The sequence below is a fragment of the Simochromis diagramma genome, unplaced genomic scaffold, assembly GCF_900408965.1.
Source record: "Simochromis diagramma unplaced genomic scaffold, fSimDia1.1 OVJJ01000753.1, whole genome shotgun sequence".
Classification (NCBI taxonomy): Eukaryota; Metazoa; Chordata; class Actinopteri; order Cichliformes; family Cichlidae; genus Simochromis; species Simochromis diagramma.
Window position 1 is genome coordinate 18279023 of NW_024387523.1, and position 21736 is coordinate 18300758.

General features: G+C 40.8%; 1 protein-coding gene across 1 annotated transcript; it reads right to left on the bottom strand.

Moving 5' to 3' along the window:
* Positions 1-10287: 10287 nt before the first annotated feature.
* Positions 10288-20604, bottom strand: LOC120727181. The gene is made up of 2 exons (XM_040021380.1): positions 18921-20604; positions 10288-10298 (listed from the first exon to the last, which is right to left on the bottom strand). The coding sequence occupies exon 1, from the start codon at positions 20251-20253 to the stop codon at positions 19051-19053; it is 1203 nt and encodes a 400-aa protein (XP_039877314.1). The 5' UTR covers positions 20254-20604; the 3' UTR covers positions 10288-10298; positions 18921-19050.
* Between the last annotated feature and the right edge of the window lie 1132 nt (positions 20605-21736).

Genomic DNA, 21736 nt, shown 5'->3' on the forward strand with positions numbered 1-21736 from the left:
ATCCTCAACACTTCTGTTTAATCGGTTTTCTGTTTGACGTTTATTCAGCTGTGTGAAAACCAAGGAGGAACAACACACACCCCCCCCCCCCCCCCCCCCCCCCCCGGGGGGGATTGATAAAGTTTTATTTTATCTAATCTAATCTAATAACTTTAATCTCAGCCAAACCGATTTACTCACGAACAAATAAAACACTGAAAAAAGCCCAACAATATCATTTTTAGGTTGTCTAAGTGACTTATATATTATGTTTAACCTTAGTACCGAAAGTCCGCGGTGATCTGAAAGTGATGTGCCGGGAGTTGTGCCGTTCTTGGCAGCTTCAGTGACCCTCGAGCTCTCGGCTAGCTATCGAACTGGTGGGTAGCAGACGTCTCCGAAAACGTCGAAGCACTTTTGCAAATATGCGATACCTTGATAAACCGAGTAGATATTTGAAGTTTACACAGCTACATTCTCGCCTGAAAATATGTTAAAAGTTTATTTTGTGACCCAGAAAGATTAGTAAGAGTAATTTTAAAACTTAGTAGCAGCCGCCATTGTTGGAAACTGGAGTTTGGCTGGGCCGCGCTATGAATTCTGGGATATGGTGGGCCACAAAGGACACACCCGACCCATCCTTCAAATTCGGGGAAAAGGAGGATGCATTTGTCGGCTGCATTTGTCGGAGTCTACGAATTTGGACAGCCTTCGGCGCGTCGCTGTGACGTAATCGGTCTACAAATGCGGCCTCAGGAGGATGCAGCCCATGAATTTGGACACGACAACTCACTCACTCACTCACCCCTCCCTCCTGGCTTACAGGTTCTTCTTCTTCTTGGTTGGCAACCAATGTTAAGGCGCATTACTGCCCCCTGGCTCACAGCTCAGTGCACATTTAGATGAGAAAATATATATTTGACACATTTAAGGAAAATATTAATAAAATAAAATAAAAATAAATAAATGTTCCCTTTAGAATTTTTTTTGCTCTATAAAATAGTTGTTTTCTTTTACAATCATTCAAGGGACAGCTCAGAGCCGACCCCTGTAAGCTTGAAACCATTGTGAGTTGGCCGACCCCTTCCACACACAAGCAATTGCAGAGGTTTCTGGGATTGGCTAATTTTTATCGGCGGTTCATTAAAAATTTCAGTCGAGTTGTGCTTCCGCTTACTAGTTTGACATCTCCTGCTCGTGTTTTTCAGTGGACGCCGGAAGCCGAACGGGCTTTTTCACGGCTTAAGGAGCTGTTTTGCTCCGCTCCCATCCTTGCCCACCCCGACGTGTCCAGACAGTTTGATGTTAAGGTTGATGCTTCCGATATGGGCGCGGAAGCCGTGCTGTCTCAGATTTCGCCGGACGATGGGCATCTCCACCCGTGCGCTTTTTTTTTTTTTTGCCTGTTCCGTTTGGATCTTTAGCCATCAGAATTGTTGTCTGAAGGCCAAGAAAGATGCCAATTGGCTTTACTTTACCAATTGGATCATCATGGCCTTGCCATATTGGTCCATTTGATTGACCTTTATTATAATTATGTATGTCCGCCATGTGCGCGCGCATCCTGCATTGGCTGCACACTGCGCGCTTTGCCTGTCATCCCGGCATTTATCGTATGGTGTCTTTGTTGAAACGGTCCTTTTCGTGGCCTTCGTTGGAGAGGGATACGCGCGAGTATGTTGTGGCTTGAGAAGTTTGTGCGTGTTCTAAAAGCCGTCACCAGGCGCCTTCTGGGCTTTTGCATCCCCTGCCCGTCCCCAGTCACCCGTGGTCGCACATCGCTGTGGACTTCGTCACAGGGCTGCCGCGTTCCTCTGGTCACTCGGTCATCCTTACCATCGTGGATAGATTCTCCAAGGCTGCCCATTTTGTTCCCTTGCCTAAACTCCCTTCCGCCCTTGAGACTGCTCACTTACTCGTTGTTCATGTTTTTTGGCTGCATGGGATTCCCCAGGACATTGTGTCTGACAGGGGACCTCAGTTTGTGTCACGTGTGTGGAAGGGGTTTTGTGCTGCCTTGGGGGTGGGGGCGAGCCTCTCCTCGGGCTGTCACCCACAGTCTAATTGACAAACTTAAAGCACGAACCAACAACTGGAATCCGCACTCCGTTGAAAATGCACCTGAAAGTGATGCTGTACTGATAATTGAAAACACAAGCTTTTAAAATGTCAAACAGGAGGGAATAATGTTAGCAACATACAACACATGCATTAAACCTATTTAAAAAGCTACAAATTGCCATTTAAAAAGCTAGAATGCTTTTGTTTGCTCCCGAACCCAACAACAAGATCATGTTGATCCAACACATCTCTTCCTTAGGCTGACTGAACTGTGGGAACACACTGCCTCCGATCCAGAGCTACAGAAACTGAGCACTGTCACAATGAAGGGCTGGCCTTGCAGACAAACTCAGCTGCTCACAGAAATTCGTGAATACTACCCATATCAAATAAACTCCCCCTTGAAGATGGCATTGTCAAGAAAGGCCTGAAGACAGTGATCCCAAAGTCTTTACAAAAGGATTCAATCACTGTCCTCCACAGAGGGCACCCAGGCACAGAAGCTACTAAACGCAGGGCCCATGCTATCGTGTTTTGGCCCACAATAACTGAAGATATAGGGCAAGAAACAATTGCGTGTCCGGTGTGCAACAGCACCAGGCCACATAAACAAAAAGAGCCACTCAAGCTCACACACTAGGTTCTCCAGCTGAAAGGCTCATGTCAAGGTAAACATGCACTATCATGCAACATCTGCTGGTTCCCAGGCCCAAAAGCAACACAGCTGTTAAGACAAGCCTAGTTCATAAGCGCCATGCACAAAAGAAATGCTATGACAACTCCAGCAGACCACTCCGTCCCCTCGTGCTAAGTGAGGTTGTGAGGATGCAAACGCATCATGGACATGACTCCTTAGGGACTAATAAGAAATCCAGATCATACATTGTCCAGTCAGGAGGCGGAGAGTATAGGCGGAACTGCAGGCATGTCCTCCCAGTCCCTGAAGCACCACCACAACACGGAGATTCCCACGATGACTCTACCGTGGTCGAACCATCAACCGCCTGTTCCCCAGAGCACAAAGAAAACGAAATCCATGGAAACTACATGTAACGTGATGTTGACAAGGTCAAATGTTAAATGTTTACTATATTCTTACCAATGACAGTTCCAGGTTTGAAGTGAATGGTTAATGTCCAGGCTATAATGTTGTGGATTAGAATCTGTTGTTTATACAGTCTTAACCTAAAGAAAGGGGACGTAGAACATCTGACTGGTATTGTTTAATAATGGGGGTTTCCCTACCTGGGGCGATCGTGGCTGAAGAGTTGGGTGTTCGTCTTGTAATTGGAAGGTTGCCGGTTCGAGCCCCGGCTCGGACAGTCTCGGTCGTTGTGTCCTTGGGCAAGACACTTCACCTGCCGCCTACTGGTGAGGGGCTGATGGCGCAATATGGCAGCCTCGCTTCTGTCAGTCTGCCCCAGGGCAGCTGTGGCTACAACTGTAGCTTGCCTCCACCAGTATGTGTGAATGTGAGAGTGAATGAATAGTGGTATTGTAAAGCACTTTGAGGGGTTCCCGAAAAGTGCTATATAAATGCAATCCATTATTATTATTACCTGTTCAGAATAGTGCACTGCACATGCATGCAGTAAGAAAACGCTGGAGTCAAGCTGCTTGCATGTAATGCCTGCTCAGTTACCCATTAAACAAAGCTTGCAAGGAATCACAAATCCAGCGTCTTTACTAAACATCAAACATTGTCCTTTGAGATTTTAACATAAGACTGAGGATGATATAAGACTAAAGATTTAAACAGTTTTAGATCCATTACACTCACTGAGCACTCTACAGCCTGGTAACACATAAACTTTAAATAAAAACTAGTGTAATTTGTTCTTTTCATGTAATAACATCATTCACATTATGATCAACAGCTAGATTCACAGTTAAGTAAACCTAATGAGGGAGACCATCAGGACCAAGCTGGGTTTCCTGGGTCCAGAGGTTTGGAGAAACTTCCTCCCTTTCTTTTATCACAGCTGTCCTGTGCCAGATGTTCTGTTGACCCACTGAGAGAGGCATAATTTCAGAAACATCAGAAAGACTGAAGCTCATTGCATAGATCAATGATCTTCACCATTGATCTCTACAGCTCCCTCAGAGGGAAATCTTCAGAGCTTCACTGTTGGCCCGCTCCAGAAAATGGATAAACTAAGTTTCATGAACAAGCGTGATGGACACCTTTGCTTTGTGTAATGTTAGAAGTACTCAGATAATCTTCAGAGGCTCTGGACTTTTACATAAAAATATTATATTCAGTCCTGTAGAAAGTTATATATTTAAATATACATTATCCTGTCTGGTTACTCTGGAGCTGTACTTTTTCAGTTTTATGTCAGTAAAGAAGTTCAATCTGTACTTCAACTTTTACTGAAGCTTTATTTTAACACAAGTATCTGTACTTCTACTGAAGTAAATATTGCCTGTAAATTTGCCACCTGTGGTATTAATCTGAATAATACACTTCTGATTTAAGTCAAAATCAGAGCTGACTTTGGTTGCAGCTGATTAGCTCAGTGTCAGGGTTACTGGTTTTCTTCCCAGCTTGCATTTGTCCTACCTGCAGAGGGGGAGTTCCAGGACTGAAGTTAGGTAAATGGCTGTCAGCTCTCTGCAGAGAGATGCAGACCAGCAGCAGAAACACAGAGAATTCACTAAGCTTCATCTACAATTTCATCAGGTGATTAATAAATCTTGACAACCCACTAATGCCTTGTCTTCTTCTGTGAAAACAAAAGGCTGAAGCAGACAATAACTGAAGAGAGATTCAGTAATCCTCTTAGCCTGCTTTAAGAGTCACATGACTAGAGGATGACATCACACTGACGCGCCAATCACTGATGGACATTTCACTGTTACTGCATCACAGTCACTGATGGACCTCTGACCCCTTTATTAATCAGTTGCCTACAGAACATCTGTTTAAATAAAGCTTTATTTTAGAAAGAGGCTTTATATGAGGCTCCTTTTTTCCAAGAAAGATGTACAGGTCTTTTTCTACACAGAACCATACACCTGTGTGTACCTAGGTGTATGTTTTCTTTCTTATTGGTGTTTATCTTTATTTGCTCTTTGCTTCATTGCATAATGAAAAGCAGTTTAATTAACTGCATTTTCATTACTTGCTGCAGCCCACTTCTGTGGCTGAAAAAAATGTGTAAACTTATTTTAAACTAAAAATTTTTTAGTCTTACTTAGACCTTTTCAAGAATCCAGAGTTGTAGTTTTTGTGTTGAGCAGGAGTTCCTATCCACTGTAACAGTGAACTCGTTGTTGTATCAGCCCCTGAAGGAGTTTCAAATTATCTGACATAATAGATTTGGCCCACTGCTGTCTCAGGGAGTGAATGGTGAATGGTCACTGAAGGCAGCAGTGACTCTGCACACTTAGATCTATTTTGGACTCGGACCACCCCTACAGTCTGCTATGGAATTTATCTCAATGACTGGACTTCACTTCAGTTCTGCTCTTAAACCAAGAATGTTACAGGACTCAGAGCAGCTTTGAAGTTAATCTCCAAGAATGAAGGGACTAACTGTCCCACAAACTCAGAATACACCTAACATTTAGAAATTTCATGTACCATAATAATAATGTTGCAGTGTTCACACCTATTTACACACAAGGCAAAGTGTCATCAAGTATTTAAAACTATGATTTATTGGTGACACAGAGCAGACTGATCAGCTGAACACATACAGTCTTACAGATTTACACTTAGTTATGTATTACATAGTATCAGTCAGAATGTTTTTATCATTGCACTCTGGCTTGTTCACTAATATATTTCTTATCAGGTTTATTGATTCCTCCTTAACTAAAATTTACTCTCTGCAGTAGGGGGTGGGGTCTTAAATAACTTTCAGCATTAGAGACAGGGGCGATTTTAGCCCATTTTTAGGGGTGCTTAAGCACCCCCAAAAGGAATCAAAGCACCCGCAAAGATTTCTTACTTTTTTTGACAATATTTGCTGTTTGTGTGACTTATTACTAAAAATATAAAAAGCATACAGTACTGTACTTGTTTGAGACGTAACATTTTAACAACAAAAGTATAGATAACCCCCCCCTCCCAAAATGGTTTGTTCCAGCTCTCCCCTACTCTGGCTCTAGCACCGTTGCTGCCAGAGATGGTGGCTGAGACGCAGCAGAGCGGAGGTGTAAGTGCCTGGCTTAAAACAGGACGTGTTAGCTGCATTTAACCTTCAGTTACGCTTTATATAGTTAGGTAGGAGTCACACCATGTTTCTTTTTAGCTGAAAAACCTTACACCAGGTAACCTGCAGTGTTGAAAACGTGTTTTCTGACAATGTTTGCTACCCTACAATCCGTCCTGCTCTGTAGTAAATTCAGCGACATTTGACCGTCCTGTTGCTCCCATTGAAATGTATACAGCCTATTTAAAATCTAAAACTTAAAATTGTCCGCAGCCTGCTGTTGTTACCACTGTCCTGTTTGAAATGGATACTAACTAGCTAACTGACTGAATGCCCATTAACCTTATAAACTCCTGGTGTGTGTGTGTGTGTGTGTTTGTGTACAGAGAGACAGCCAGGTTCATAATGGATATAAGGAAGTTTTTCCAAAAAAAGGAGCCACATTCAGGTAAAAGTGTAAAATCAAATGATCCGTCATTCAAGAATAATGTTGGATCAGTGTTTCAATGTTTACTACTTTTATTAGATGTTCATGTGGTTTGGTTATTTGCCTTTTTGTTGAAAGTACACTGAGAGAGGACTTTTTGTTAGTGATCTTATTAGAATTTTTTTCATATCAATGTAATTTTTCATCTAATTGAATACAATCTGTTTGTGTATGATTGTCAGTCCAAAGAGGGAGAGAGGAAAGAGGGAACATGAGGAGAAAGTACAAGGTCAGGAAGAACCAGGTAAGAAAACAGACAGGGCACAGTGACAGGCAAAACAGAAACTGTTAAACTGACAAAGAAAAAAAACCCTGATTTTACTCACACAATCTGGAGGTTGTGTCCTCCCTATATTAAAGCTGCTATACAGAATCTGCTAAACAAACTGGGTTGAAACATTTTTGACCCTCTTTAACAACATTCCAACATAACATTATCATTGATTGGGGAGATTAAAATTAATGATATATTTTTATGTGGTTCAGCCACAACTCCCCAAACTTCCTTCCCGCCGAGGCCCCGTGGACCACGCTTGATATTTGGGGAACTCGCATGGCGCATTTTGTGAGTACGCCTTTGACCAAGGTTACACTTCGACTTGGCGACAGCCGTCGTCGCGTTGGGGTACCGTCCTCGCCCTCCAACTTCGTCCTTCCAGCGTGCTGTCTCTTCATTTGTGACCACCGTCACGTCCCGACTCGCCCACCTGTCCTGTTCTCAGCCCTCGCTCCCTCCCGTCCCCCCCCGCCTTCTGCCGGGCCTCCGTTCCCTGGCCCCCCCCCCCCCGGCCTTCCCCCCCTTCCCCCTTCTCCCATGTCGAGAATTTACGCCAGTGTCCTGTTATATTTTAGATAGCAAGGAGCAGACGGCTGAGTTTATTAAACTCCACCGAGACAGGGGTGACGTTAATCAGAAGGCTAGACCGTCCAATTTCACAGCCGTTTACTTCCGGCCTACCCGACCTTCTGAGGACCTGGCCCACGTAGACCGCGAAGGCCGGATCCTCAGAAGGATGCAGCCCATGAATTTGGATACGACCAGTGATTCGTCTATGCTACAATTCAGCACAGGAAGGGAGGGGGTGAGTGAGTCAGTGATTCGTTCAACTTGTTTGAGCTGTGAGCCAGGAGGGAGGGGGTTAGTGAGTGATTCGCTTACGCTAAGATTCAGCACAGCAAGGGAGGGGGTTAGTACGGTGGCCCCTAGAGACAAAGCACATACAAACTCCAAAACACTTGCAAACTCCAAAACACATGCAAACTCCAAAACACATGCAAACTCCAAAACACATGCAAACTCCAAAACACATGCAAACTCCAAAACACATGCAAACTCCAAAACACTTGCAAACTCCAAAACACATGCAAATTCCAAAACACAACGGAAGTGCTCCAGGATGCTAGGGGCAGTGTTGAGCTCGATTTGCAAAACAAACGGCAAGTTTGTCTGTATCGGATGGTCTAGTCCCTGTCGCGCTTCCCAGGTTGCCTAGCAACCATGATACTAACCGCTGGAAACGTGTCATACAACTTTGTTTGACAGAAATGAAGGAGAACATATTTTGTTCATTTGTTTGTTTGTTTCTACAAGAGCTTTGTGTGATTTGATAAGTATCTGAGGCTGAGACCACAGGACAGTAAAACATGATTTTTGGGCTTCATTTCTGTACTGAACAGTCATTTAAGATTAGTTAGTAAATAACAATTAGCTAATGTTGTTCATGAGACTAAAGTCATATCACTTTGGTAATGTAAATATAATATGGCCAATATTATAGTTATTATATTAATCATTATTAGCTATTACAGCAGTGAACATGAACTCTGTGTCAAATACTGAGCTTCAGTACAGATTCAAGTTGCAGTTATTTATATGTCTTATCACCTTAAATCTTCACTCAAAGACAAGTATCTTTGACAGTGCATATATAGGTGTATCATATATAAGAGACAAATGTTATTCCTTCAGTATGTTGGCATTACTAAATTTGTCTCATTGCTTACCTATATTTCTAAAAAGAAAATGTACGAGCTGTGATAACTGTTTCTGATAGAATGAAGAGTAGACTGATATATTGAATATTCCTTTATTGGGTGAGAAAATCATCCCATGTCATAACTGCTTTAAGTCATACAGAATAGATAAAATTATTTGAACATTACCTAATAAGAGGGGGGGGGGGGGGGGGGGGGTGAGTAACTCAAATGTGCTGTTAGCATGTTAGCTGAGAGATGCTACTGTGACCCGAGGAGCTATTGTCTTGATGTGAGCTTCTACTCAGGGTTTTTTCTTCCAGTTCAGAGCAGAAATGTTTTTGTTAAGAAACTGGCTGTTGTTTTTTCTCCCCACAATTTTAATTATAACCTTGATATATTTCTACTAATAGAATTAGTTTGCTAACAGCAACAGAGATGAGTCATTGAGTCAGTTGCGCTTGTGAATCATGATTCACGAGTCAGTAAAGTAATTATTGAGTATTGAATGATTCGTTCACGAATCGAACATCACTATAGCTAGGTCTCAGGACCTAGCTAAGGACGGTGGTTACGGATAAGCTTACAAACACGTTTAACTTACCGAAAAAGTGTGGCTGGGTGCCGGGTCCTTCTGTCGGGTAGTCCAGTATACTGAAGAACACCTCAGGCTGTCAGGTTAAAACAGTTGGTCATGGTTTTGTAACGTAAATGCCGGAGCTCCTGTCTGCACCCCGCTCTATCTCCCATTCCTGAACAGAGATATGTAAGTTTGTGCGTGACTGCAGCTTCCAGTCAAAGCTGTTAACAATTACATCACACCCCAATTTCACAGCATTATGGTAGTAATTAGAATCAAACGTATGAGAAAGGAGACCCCTTGAACATAAAACAGCATCGTATGAACTACTGACGCTGTCACGTCGTCCATGTTTGCTACAGTCATTGGCTGGGACCTGACAACAGCGCCACCCGAAGGAGGCTTCTCTCTGTCTGATAGCTTGTGTTCTGACACCTGAGACCTGAGAACTGACAACTGAGAGCTGACACCTGAGACCTGACTTTTGAGACCTGACACCTGAGTCCTGACAATTGAGACCCTGACATCTGAGACCTGACACCTCAGACCTGACACCTGACGAGTTTTTGTCTGAGACCTGACACTTGACAGCTTTTTGTCTGAGACCTGACGGATGTCCTAAAATGTACACCATACTGCCATTTCTTTTTGTGAGAGCACCAGCTAAAAAGGACTGTTTAAGTTTAGTTTCAAAACCACCAAATAACAAGCTGAGTTTTGTGTTTCTAAGACTGTAGGAGATAAGGCTCGGGACTGGACGGCGCTAACGCGTTGACGCCGTGCAGTAACAACATTTCTGCCTCTTTCATGGCTGTGTCCTTTATTCTTGTTAGTGCCACATGGTCTAACAATCCAGCTTTAGGTGGCTTCCAGGTGTGTAGAATACAGTTTAATCAAAAAGTTTGAAAGCTGTGGCTACAACTGTAGCTTACCTCCACCAGTGTGTGAATGTGAGAGTGAATGAATAGTGGAACTGTAAAGTGCTTTGAGGGTCTCAAAAAGCGCTATATAAATGCAATCCATTATTATGATGATGTTTCACAATATTAAAAAAATCCTAACTTCACAGACACAGTTCACAAAAAACAGCTTGTGTGCTTGTTGTGATTTCTTGAGCTCATAGTAACTTTAAAATTATTTACCAGTGTTATTCCCTTTTATCCTCTTTTGAACCTTGAATGCTGTTAGAGTCCACTTTAACCAGTATATTACAATAAATTATACATAAAATATTTGCTTCTTGCATCTCTTCTTCAGTGATAAGCACCATTGATGGATACACCAATAGGATTGTCTAGGATTGTGTTATTGTTCCTCCATTTAGGCTCGAATTGGTTTACCGGAAGGAAAACTGATGGTATAATGTAACAAAACTCATTACTCAAACTTACAGTAAATAAAAGCCTGTTTAGAAAATGTCAGAAGCAGAAAGTTAAAATATTTGTGTTAAACTGAAGGGAGAAAAGGTAAAAAGTTATCAGAAAAAGTTATACTCAAGTAAATTACAGACACCTGAAAGAATTTTAGTCAAGTACAGCAAGAAAACTATTTGTACTTTGTTACTTTCCACCGCTGATTAAGCACAGTTTCAAATAAGATAAAGAAATCAATAAGTAATAGATTTGATCCAAACATTTTTCTACTTTAATTGCACACTGACATCAATGTGTAACAGATTTCCTTTTATGGTCAACGTCGTCTCCATAATTGGTTTTAGCACCAATTGGCTGCCTCTGCTGGCTATCTGAAGCTCACCAACCAGGAAAAAATTGTCTCTAGCTTTACTCTTTTAGCACAGTGTGAAAGATGAATACTTAATTTGATTGTTTCTGCTTGTATTTACAGTCATGTGTTGGTGTTTGTTATGTAGGTGTGTCAACTTTTTTACATTTTGTATTTTTATTATATTCTCATTGTGTGACCTCCCTATATTTATGTACAGCACTTTTGCGAACTTTATTGTTTTTAAATGTGGTTTATAACTGGATTAGATTGAAGAGGCAGAGCTAAAACTTGTTTTTTAGACAGAGTATGAACTGAGGGGCTGCACCAAGTCCTAGAATAAGATAAAGAATCATTACTTTGTCATGTGAATCATGCCAAGATACACTAACAGAGTCTCTGATTAAAAAACATGGAATATGAAGCAGAATAAGACACCTTTAATATGTCTGTCATCTCTCAGGTAAATGCTTCAAACATCGCCTCAGCTGTCAAGGAAAACATCTTCAGACGACTTCCTGGACTTTGTCGGCGTTTGAAGAGACGCAGAGTCACTGTCCTGGTAAAAATAAACTGACACCTCAGGGAAGAACCACTCAAGTCCTTTCAAAATAAAGCATGCCACCTGAGTGTCCACTGTGATTCATTTTCAGTGTAACTTGGAGAAGTTCTGTTGGGGGCGGAGTCAGACAAGTCATTCAGGTCAGCTGTGTCAGTGCCCGCGGGGTTCCAGGTGTTCACATTTCTTTCTCCACAGCCTCTGAGTGATAATGCTTTTTAATAAATATGAGAAAACTTTTTGTAAAGAGTTTTTTTTTGTTTAGATTAAAATATTTCACATAGCACACACAGTATGATACAGACTGAAGCTTTAACACATTGTGAAAGTTAAATATCAAGGAATGTTTGAATAAAAAAATGCCTACTTTCTGATGTGAATGAGAATTTATAAAGAAGAAAGGAGAAGTGTGGTGAATAATATATGATAATGCAGATGTTAATCATACAAAGTAAACTGGAGCAGACCCTAAACACACTTTGATCCGTGTAATAAATCTTATAATTTGGATTCAGAGAGTTTATAAATCTGTGTTGTTCAGGCAAAGCCACACACAAATCCGATTTTATTCCATCAGCATGATGTTCAAAATTTAAAGCATATCAGCACTTCACTGAAATGAAAAACAGGAATAATGATAATCAACATTGATATGATGTGAATCACTTTTGTCGATGGTTTTCATTAATGGTTTGATAATGCATCGCTATGAATTATGGAATGTAATTACTTCCTCTCATAAAGGATGCTTTAGTGTCTCCTCTGTAAAAAGAGGTAATAAAGGAAGCACTGAAGCACATTTCCTTTTGAGAGAACTTAACTAGCTCTGACTGTGGCCACAGAGACTTCAGGTTCAGTGTTCAGACGGATCAGGCCTGTTCAGTTTCCACCTGCTGCTGACACAACTCCACGATTCCCTCAGGGATTTGAATTCCAGGTGCAGATTTTTAACCAGGGACAACCTTGGATCAAAGTTGGACAACTGCTCAGCCATTGAGTCCACTTCTCTTGGAGGACGGTGTCTTGTTCTTGGCTGGGAAAGATGAACTCTGAACACTTACACATGTGAGCGAGAAGCGGGGAGAGAAGCTGCTGCCTGCGAGTTTGCTGTAGGAGAAGTGCACTGGCAGAGAGAAGAGAGCTTGAGTTTGACCAGGTACCAAAGCAAATTTTTCATACTGGACAAATAATGTAAATATGACGGTGTATCACAAAAGGTTGATATCAAACTGATCACTTGACCCATATTATGTTACTTGCTCTTCGAGTGAATGAACAAATGGCGAAATGAAAAGCCGAACAACAATGCTGTTTTTTTTAGAGAGTCTTAGCTTACATGTGTGTTTATTTCATATTTTCAGTTATTACCTTACACAGCTAAATAAAGCACTCTAAATCGGTTTTAGTTATGTACTGATGAACATAACAATGGACATAAGGGGCTTCTTTCAAAGAAAAGACTCTGGTAAATGTTATTTTACCTTATGCTTTGAATGCTGTTCAATATGCAAAACAAGACGAATTTTAATACACAGCAGTATATCACAGTTGAAACCAGATATTTACATACACTTTAGGGAAAAAACAAGAATATTTATTTTTACTGTTAAACATCAATTCAGAGTAAACTTTTAGATAAATAAAAATTTAAAATATTTTTGGAATTAGTTAAATGTCAGAGTAAAGAGAGAGAGCTGTCTATTTTTTATCACTTTTAATCAAATTTCGGAGTATATATATACACTAAGTTTACTCTAGACGATTCCATTCTGAGCTTAAGAAGCTTCTGATAGGTTAGTAGAGTCCATTTGAGTAAATTAGTGGCACACCTGTGGATGCATATGAGGCAAAACACAGAGCCTGTTTCTTTGAAATGGGAAAATCCAGAGATATCAAACAAAACACCAGGAAAAGAATTGTGGAGCTCCATAAGTGTGGCTCAATTTTTGTATGTATTGTATGTATGTAACTGCCATTTGCAATTAAGAAATACATACAATTTCTCTCTTTACTCTTAAATTTAACAAATATGTTTTTTATATTTATCAATCTAAAAACATAAACATTTAGTCTGATTTGATGTTACAATTAAAAAAGTGTTTGTGTTTTTATCTGAAGAGTAAATATCTGGTTTCAACTGTATATTTGATGATGTTGGTGTTTGGCTTGATTGGGAGAGGGGAGAGAAAGGAACAGAGAGGGAGATGGAGAGGAGAATGAGAATGAGGACAGAACAGAGATGGAACAACAGCCAGGTGAGACAGACATGTTACTCAAATGGTTGTTTGCCAAAACTCATCAGAACATGTATCTAGTACCTAGAGTATCTTTTTAGGTTTGTTATTTTTCAAATTCTATATTTATTAACTTATGCAGGCTTGTTTGCATAACAAGGCTAAATAGTTATATAAACTTTTCTGAATCTAAATAGTGTACTTTGGTAGAATTAAAAAATAAGTGTAGTGCAGGTCTATGATGATTTTCGGTGTTTTGAGTCTGGTTCTGTATTGGTTAAGTCCTAAAGTAATCCTGATTTTGAACTATTGTAGTCCTGTTTTAATTCCCAATCAGTTCTGGGTCTGGTTGAATTGGAGTTTAGTCCCTGTGTCTTGATACAGCCCTGATTTTTTTCTGCCTTGCTGCTTAATTAAAAAAACTAGTTTAAGGTGTCGTGCATATGTGATATATATTTTTTCCTACATGAAGTTATTCTTTTTTAAACAAAACTCAAAACGCAGCCAAATAAATCTTTCAGTCATTTCTAACCCCATCCCACATGGATACTACCCTTTAGGGCTAAGCCCGGGTGTATAAAATGTCTGGCTCCGCCTCTTCTTACCACAACCAGCCTACCAACCTGATGGCGTCACGTGACAGAAGCTGATGCTAAACATGTTTTTAAAAGGAACCCCAACTAATATGACAAGTTACTCTAAATATGTTACAAATTATCTCCACTACATAAAAACATACTTGAAAATAACTACAATTTTTTTGTTATTCATTAAATCTTTGTTGTTTAAAACTATTTTGGAGCCGTGGGAGCGGCCATGTTTTTTTGCACACAATGCATTCTGGGACGATGACATGTATTGGTTGTTTTCAGTATAGGTGCTTTCGTTCAGCTAACCTGTTTTGTTTTTTAAAGTGTAGCAACGGTATTAATTAACTTGCCTTTTAGTGACCTGGTTACAACTTGGTAGACCAGCACTATATATCCGGTCTTTGACTCTGACGTCAGAAGCGGTTTTGGATATGGGCGACATGGGCGGTTGCCCAGGGTGGCATCGTGGTAGGGGGGCGGAATCTCGGGCATCGGCAAAAAAAGAAAAAAAAATTGCTCTGTGGTGGAGCGCTGGATGGCTCCACTCACGCCCAGTTCTCAGGAAGTGTTATTGCTGTGTTTTTGGAGGGAAAAGTGTTCAGTTGTGTGGTGATGAGTAATAAACGAGGAGTGTTAATCGAGAGCTCTCATGTTGTCTGTGTTTACACACACCAGACATAATGATACAGACTTATAATTTGCACCGATGTTTTTTCAAAATTCTGTATGTGATAAGTGAGTGCGAGAGCCCTCGGTGCGCCTGCTCGCTGCTGAAGACAAAGTAAACTTTATTGTCATCTCCGCTATATACAGTACAGTATATAGAGAGATGAGAAGAAGAGGCTCCAGTTACAGCAGTGCAAGTAAACAAACAATATATATAAGGAGAGTAAGAAAATAAATATACACTTTAGGACCAGGGGTAAAGGGATCAATAACAATTTAAAATTTATATTTTACAGTTTGATGATTTAAAGTTTCACACACAACCTGTCGAAAGGGGAGGGGGACCGGCTGCTTCCAAATAGAGCACATTTCATTTATAATGTTGTAAATCCAAGTCCATTATCTATTCATGATTTGAACCCTGGGTTGTGTAAAATCCCAGAAATAAACCCTAGACAAAGCGAATCTGTGGACTAACGTGTAGGTTTATTAGGTTATGTTGTGGTGATCCTCATGTTAGGGAATGGGTGTTCATACTGGAGTGCAAAATTAAAACCAATGGAAGATGGACAAGAAAAGTTCAAAGCCATCAGGGGTTCAGTTTCAGTCATCCTTCCCTGTTACTTCATCCTACTCTCTTGCATGTTAAGCACTTTGGTACACCACTGGGTTTTAAATGTGCTATATAAATAAAGTTTGTTGTTGTTGTTGTTGTAATATATACAGATCACTCAGTTCTAAATATCAAGGATTAACAGAGGTGATTATAAATAAATATCAAGAAAATTGACAAGAATATTACAGAGTAGAAAAGAGCGTGTGCATAAGTAGAGGGAGTGTTCGCCCAGAGCGCCAAACAGGCTAGGACTGCCACTGTGTGATGTTATTAGCCATGTCTGGGCCCAAACTCCGCTGCAGGTCCCAAAATCAAATGATCACTACAGCATTAATGAGAGTTGAAAAACTGTCTAAATTTGTTCATCTGTAATAAAATGATCAGTGTGGCTGGTATATAATGATGTGCTACGTGATCGCTAGCGCAGCAAAGCTATGTTAGCATAACATAAACAGTAAAGCTGGAGGACGAACGCTAACGAACGGAGGACTTTTTTCCACTCAATCTAAGTTAATGTGAGGGTTCCCAATGGTTAGGGGCAAATGCAATCGCATGGCAGGATGCTGTAAACGGACCAAACGTCAGTCAGGAGAACTACCGAGATAATCCATCCACGATACAAGATTAGTCATTAATATACAGAGATCCGATTACTTTTTTCAAGTAATGAGTAAAGTGAATGTCACCTACAAGCATACTTTAACTGCTAAAATTAAATGGCAAATCGTACTACCTTTGTGAATATGAGCTAGAAACATACTCTGTCAGGTAAAATTAAGTGCCAAACCATGCTACCTTTGTGAATGTTACCTACAAGCATACTTTAACGCAGAGGTTCCCAAAGTGTGGTGCGGTATGAAAAAAAAAAACAAAAAACAAAAAACACTTGGACACTGCTAGCATAATTGACAGGTTTTTGACGGGGCTCCCGCACAAACGCAAAGCAGGAGATGAAGCATCGCCAAATATGTTTCCAAACCAACTTCATTCCAAGCCAAATACTAGAAATTATGATGAAGCATATCTTCCCTTTGACTTCACCTGCACAAGTGCCAAGGTAGGTCTCTGCAACAGAATTAGTTTCCCTTGCGTCGGGAGCACACGTTGGGCTCTCCAAATCACGGACAAACAGAATCCCACATTCTTGATTTATAGTTCACAAACACTTCATGTAATAAATAAATACTCCTGACATTTTACTTCTACAGTAAAGTTACAGTGGGATCCAAATAATATCAGGCTGATCCTGCCACGATTTGTTTCCCCGGTTCAAATCACGGACTAACAGTATCCCACAGTTGTTTATTTTTTTGAACCCATTTTGCACAGAGAGGCATATTTTGAGAAATGTACTGATAGCAATGTTGAATATTATTACACAGAAAAAAAACCAACTACACGTAAAATAATTACACCGTGACGCCTCTGCATTTCTAAATTGAGAGACAGTAACTGTGTGTGTATGTAAGCGTGTAAAACCTGAAGATACAGACAAAATACTGATACTGTTAATCTGACTATCTCCCATTCTGCAATTCATCTCATGTAAACAATAACGTGGCGCACAGTGTGACATGAAAAAAGGCACATACCTTTGATGTTGAGTGACGGGCTTTGTATTCCTCGTCCACACGTAAACGTAAAAAACGGTGTTTTAAAAAGAAATTCCGTTTTCAGTGATTCGAAACGCCGTTTACATGCTGACGTAAGGCCCAAAAGCATAGAAACAGCTGCGTTTTCAAAAATACCCGTTGAAGTATGGATGTAGCGTAAAAGAGTTGGGAGATTATTTTATTACTACCTGTAATTTATTGCAGTTTACTTGCATTTGCTTAATTGTTTACTAAATGTTTAAGGTGTGAAATAAATCGCAGTGGAGTTTGAAAACAAACTATGGGTGTGTGTGGTTGGAGGATGTGTGTGTGGGGCGCGAACATTTTCCTTGTAAAGCAAAGGGGGGCCCAGAAAAAAAAGTTTGGGAACCACTGCTTTAACGGGTAAAATGAAGTGGCAAACCATCCTGGCTTTATGAATGTGAGCTACAAGCATACTCTGATGGGCAAAGTTAAGTGGCAAACCGTCATGCCTACTTAAATTGGTGCTGGAATTACTCTGTGACAGCAGAAATGTGCATAAACTACTTACGGTAGGACGTTTTGCCAAAGTAGGATGGTTTGTCAGAACACCGTGCAGCATTTAACCCTTTAAGACCTACCATAGAACCAAGTCCGCCAGAGCTTATATTATATTTTTTCATGCTGTAGTGCCATTTTTGGGAGCATTTCAAGTTGCTATACATCAATATAACCATTATAGCCCAAATTTTAATAATATGTCTGCATTAAGTGCATAGAAATTACATAAAGTGCAAGAAAGTGCAATAAACTACAAAAAAATTGAAAATTGTTTTTGTTTTTTTAACATATATTTCTAGTTAGAGAAATTTAAGAGGCTTATCCCTCAAAACTGTAAATACAAAAAAGTTGCACAAAATAGTTTCCCACCACAGGAAATTTATTTTGAGTGTCTTCATAGTTTTATTTTTGAAATACACCAATTTTTATACACTGCAGGAAAAACGAAAACAAATATTATAGTCCAAATTTGCAAAAAAGCAGCATATGCATCAAAATAAATTATTTCCAGCAGTGCAATTTGAGTTCTAAGCATCCCAGACACGACACAGAAAGTCATAAAGTCAAACATAACTTTTAAAAACACCAGTATAGGCTCATGAGGCCCTGATGGTAAAAAACTACCAAAAATTCTTTAAAATGACGTCACTTCCGGTTTCGGGGCAGGTAATGCGATAGTTCACGCTGACGTCTATTGTAACTAGGAAGTGGTATGAACAGCTGATCGGATCGGCAAAGCGTGTTTCTGGAATATTATGTTTTTGTTGCTGCAAGTGCTTTTTATGCAGTTTCTGCAAAGCTATAAGTGGAAGGAAACTGTCAGTGGTGTGTGACATTTTTAAATACGATGAAGGAATACAAGACAGTCAAAAGGAGTTTTATAGAGCTACGTGCACGGGTGAGTGATCGAGTGATACTCACACCGAAGCACTGTAGTCAGCTTTATTTATAACATACCAAGAGACAGTTGCACAGCATTTCCTGTTTTTCAAGCTTACTTAGTATGTGTGTGTGTGTGTGTGTGTGTGTGTGTGTGTGTGTGACAGGATGTAATGGCATGTGATACAAAAATATATGAACATCTTAATACATTTGAAAGCTTTATAACGGAGGTATCTTTTAATAATAGACATCTGCAGTTTAAACGCAAAAGTTACTTCTATCATTCCCTGCTGTTGTTCAAATATTTTGCATCTTATCAACTTCTAGTCACTTGCGGGTAGATTTTCAACTAGAGTGTCATTTAGCAAAGTTAAATGTTCAACATTATAAATTCTTTTTCCTTATTTATATGTCGTCCTCTTCTTCCTCAGAGTCTGTGTCACTTTCATTGTTTTTAAGGAGCATCATAGTCTCTGGTGGGGATGTGACATGGGGAGTTATGGCTGTTGCGATAAGTCTGTTTATCAGTGCTCTGATACAAGGTATGCAACAGCATCCGCACAAGGTGAGTATAGCTGTGAATACTGCTACGGATACCAGGATTGATGACACCAAACTCCGATATTTCCCAAACATGTTCATCCAGTTGTCCCACGTAGAAGTGTCAACTCCAGAATGCTCCTTCATTTTCTCGTTGGTGATGGGAAAGATTCTGTCCCATTTTGTGCAGTTCTTGTCTTGAATGTTGGTATGGTTCATTACAGCTGTCAGGCAGTTTTCTTCCATAGGTGCAGGTACCACTCTCAGTATTGGTCTTGGTCCTAGGCAGACCATGCAGTCATCACTAGCATCTTGAGCTGCTTGTTCTGCCAGTAATAACCAGTTATTTGAGTGTCCTGTGATCCCTGTGGTGACTCGGAACCAGTCGTCTGGCTTTAGTTTTGGTCCCACTATTATGGCGGTTTTCATCGTTTTTGAGAGTGGGCCTGCAGATAAAGCCGGGCTTCCGTTTGGTTCGTCTTCTTCCTGTGGCGCCTCTGTGGATGATGGGACCATGCCTTTCATTATGTTATTGCATATTGTCACGAAGTGATGTGGATCCTTTCCGCTCTTGTAGATAAATAGGGTCAGGTGGTAGCAGTTAGAGCTACTTGCCAGCGTTGGAACCAGGTGGGTTCTTTTCTGTGATTTTGGTGGCTTCTCCAGCAATGGGTTGTTCAGCGTGTGGAAGTTGAGGATCAGGTGTTCGGCTGTCTTCGTCAAGTTCATTTGCTTTGAAAGGTTTCTTGCTGATTCTTGCAGTTGACTGCTTTGATATGGCGTCCAATCATTTCCAGTATAAGTGAAAACGGTGTCCCATCCTGGGTTGTTTCCGTCTGAACTGGATAGGTACCAGTCGTAGCCTTTCCAGGCTTCGGCTTTGTATCCTCCTACGTAGAATGAGTTAAAAGGTATCCATACGGTAGAGGTGAAGCTTGTCTTGTTGTAACACAGGTAGAGGTCGTCTGTTTTCTTTGCCTGTCCGTCTGTGTCATTACAAGGGTTGAACCCGTGTGTCTGGGAGACAACCAGCAGGCTCAGAAGAGCTGGTAATAGCATGTTGGTCATCTTGATTGGATGATTTTCCCTTGGGTGAGCGTCTCTTCTTCTTGACCTTGTGTCTCTCTCTCAAGACCCCCAGTGAGTAGACCCCGGCCAGAGAGGTGGGTTCACGAGTGTTGCCACCTGATCACCCTACCCCCCACCGGGCGAACACAAAGAGGTCTGGAGGAGACTAGGGTCTATGCTTTAGATAGGCTCTACCCTTTTGGTGTGACTTTGATGAATCCACGAAGGTCGTTCAGCAATTTTGCATGCCGTGGGCGTGGTGATCAGGACCTGGTAGGGGCCTTCCCACCTGGGAGTGCTCCAGTTTTTTCTTTGGAGTATTTTGATCAGGATCCAGTCGCCTGGTTTCAACCTGGAAGAGACTGGAGAAGAATCTGAAACTGACCTCTTTGTGTCTTTGACATATCATGCATGTTCTAATATACTCTTTTGCTGAGGCTTCAAAATCTTTTGAGTAGAATTGTTTAATTCGTTGAGTAGAATTGTTTACGCTGCCGCTTTGTGCAAAGATTTAGGTCATGTCATGATATCGTCTTGTAATATTGTTCCGTCTTTTAACCAGGAGGATTTTTCATTTTTTGATGCTGCTTTTTGTTCGTCTTTCAAAACATCTATTGATATCAGAGGGCAGGGGGTTAATGTAAAAGCGTCTGCTTCTTTTCCTGCTGCCTCTTTTGCTGCCTTATCTGCAAAGTTATTCCCTCTAGTAATGGCTGAATTATCTTTCTGATGTGCAGCGCATTTGCATAGAGCTAGGTGTTTTGGCAACATAATTACTTCTAAAAGCTTTTTCAAAAGTTCACCATGTTGTACTGGGGTCCCTGTGGATGTTACCATTCCTCTGTTCTGCCAGATTTTAGCAAAATGGTGTACTGCGGCAAAGACATACTGGCTGTCTGTGTGGATGTTTACATCCTTATCTTTGTGTAATTCACAGGCTCTGATTACCGCTATTAGCTCGGCACTTTGTGCTGAGTATGAGGAGGTTAATGGCTGTGCTTCAATGACTGTATCTATTGTTGTCACAGCATAACCTACACAGTTTCGGCCAGTGTTGTCTTTACTTGCGGACCCATCTACAAAAATATCTAAAAAGGATGGTTGTGGTGTGCTATATATATCGGCACGTGGTTTCGTTTCCTCGTCTAGCTTGTGAAGGCAGCTATGTGAGTCACCATCTATTTCTGCAGGAAGCAATGTGCTTGGGTTAAGCTGGCCGCACTTCTCTATGGTGATGTGCGATTGTGATAGCAAAATACCTACGTATGATAATTGTCTTGCATGTGTCAGATATGATAAGTTTGCTTGCAGCAGTATTGAGGTGACTGCATGTGGTACTTTGACTATTAAAGGGTGACCCAATATAATGTCTGCTGACTTTTTCACTGCCTCTGCTGCAGCCGCACAGGCTTGCACGCAAGTGGGGAGACCAGAGGCTACACAATCAAGTTTGCAGGAATAAAATGCCAATGGTCGTTGTTTA

Bases quoted from the DNA above. Each gene is read 5' to 3' on its own strand.
- LOC120727181 (XM_040021380.1), bottom strand. From the start codon at position 20,253: ATGACCAACATGCTATTACCAGCTCTTCTGAGCCTGCTGGTTGTCTCC.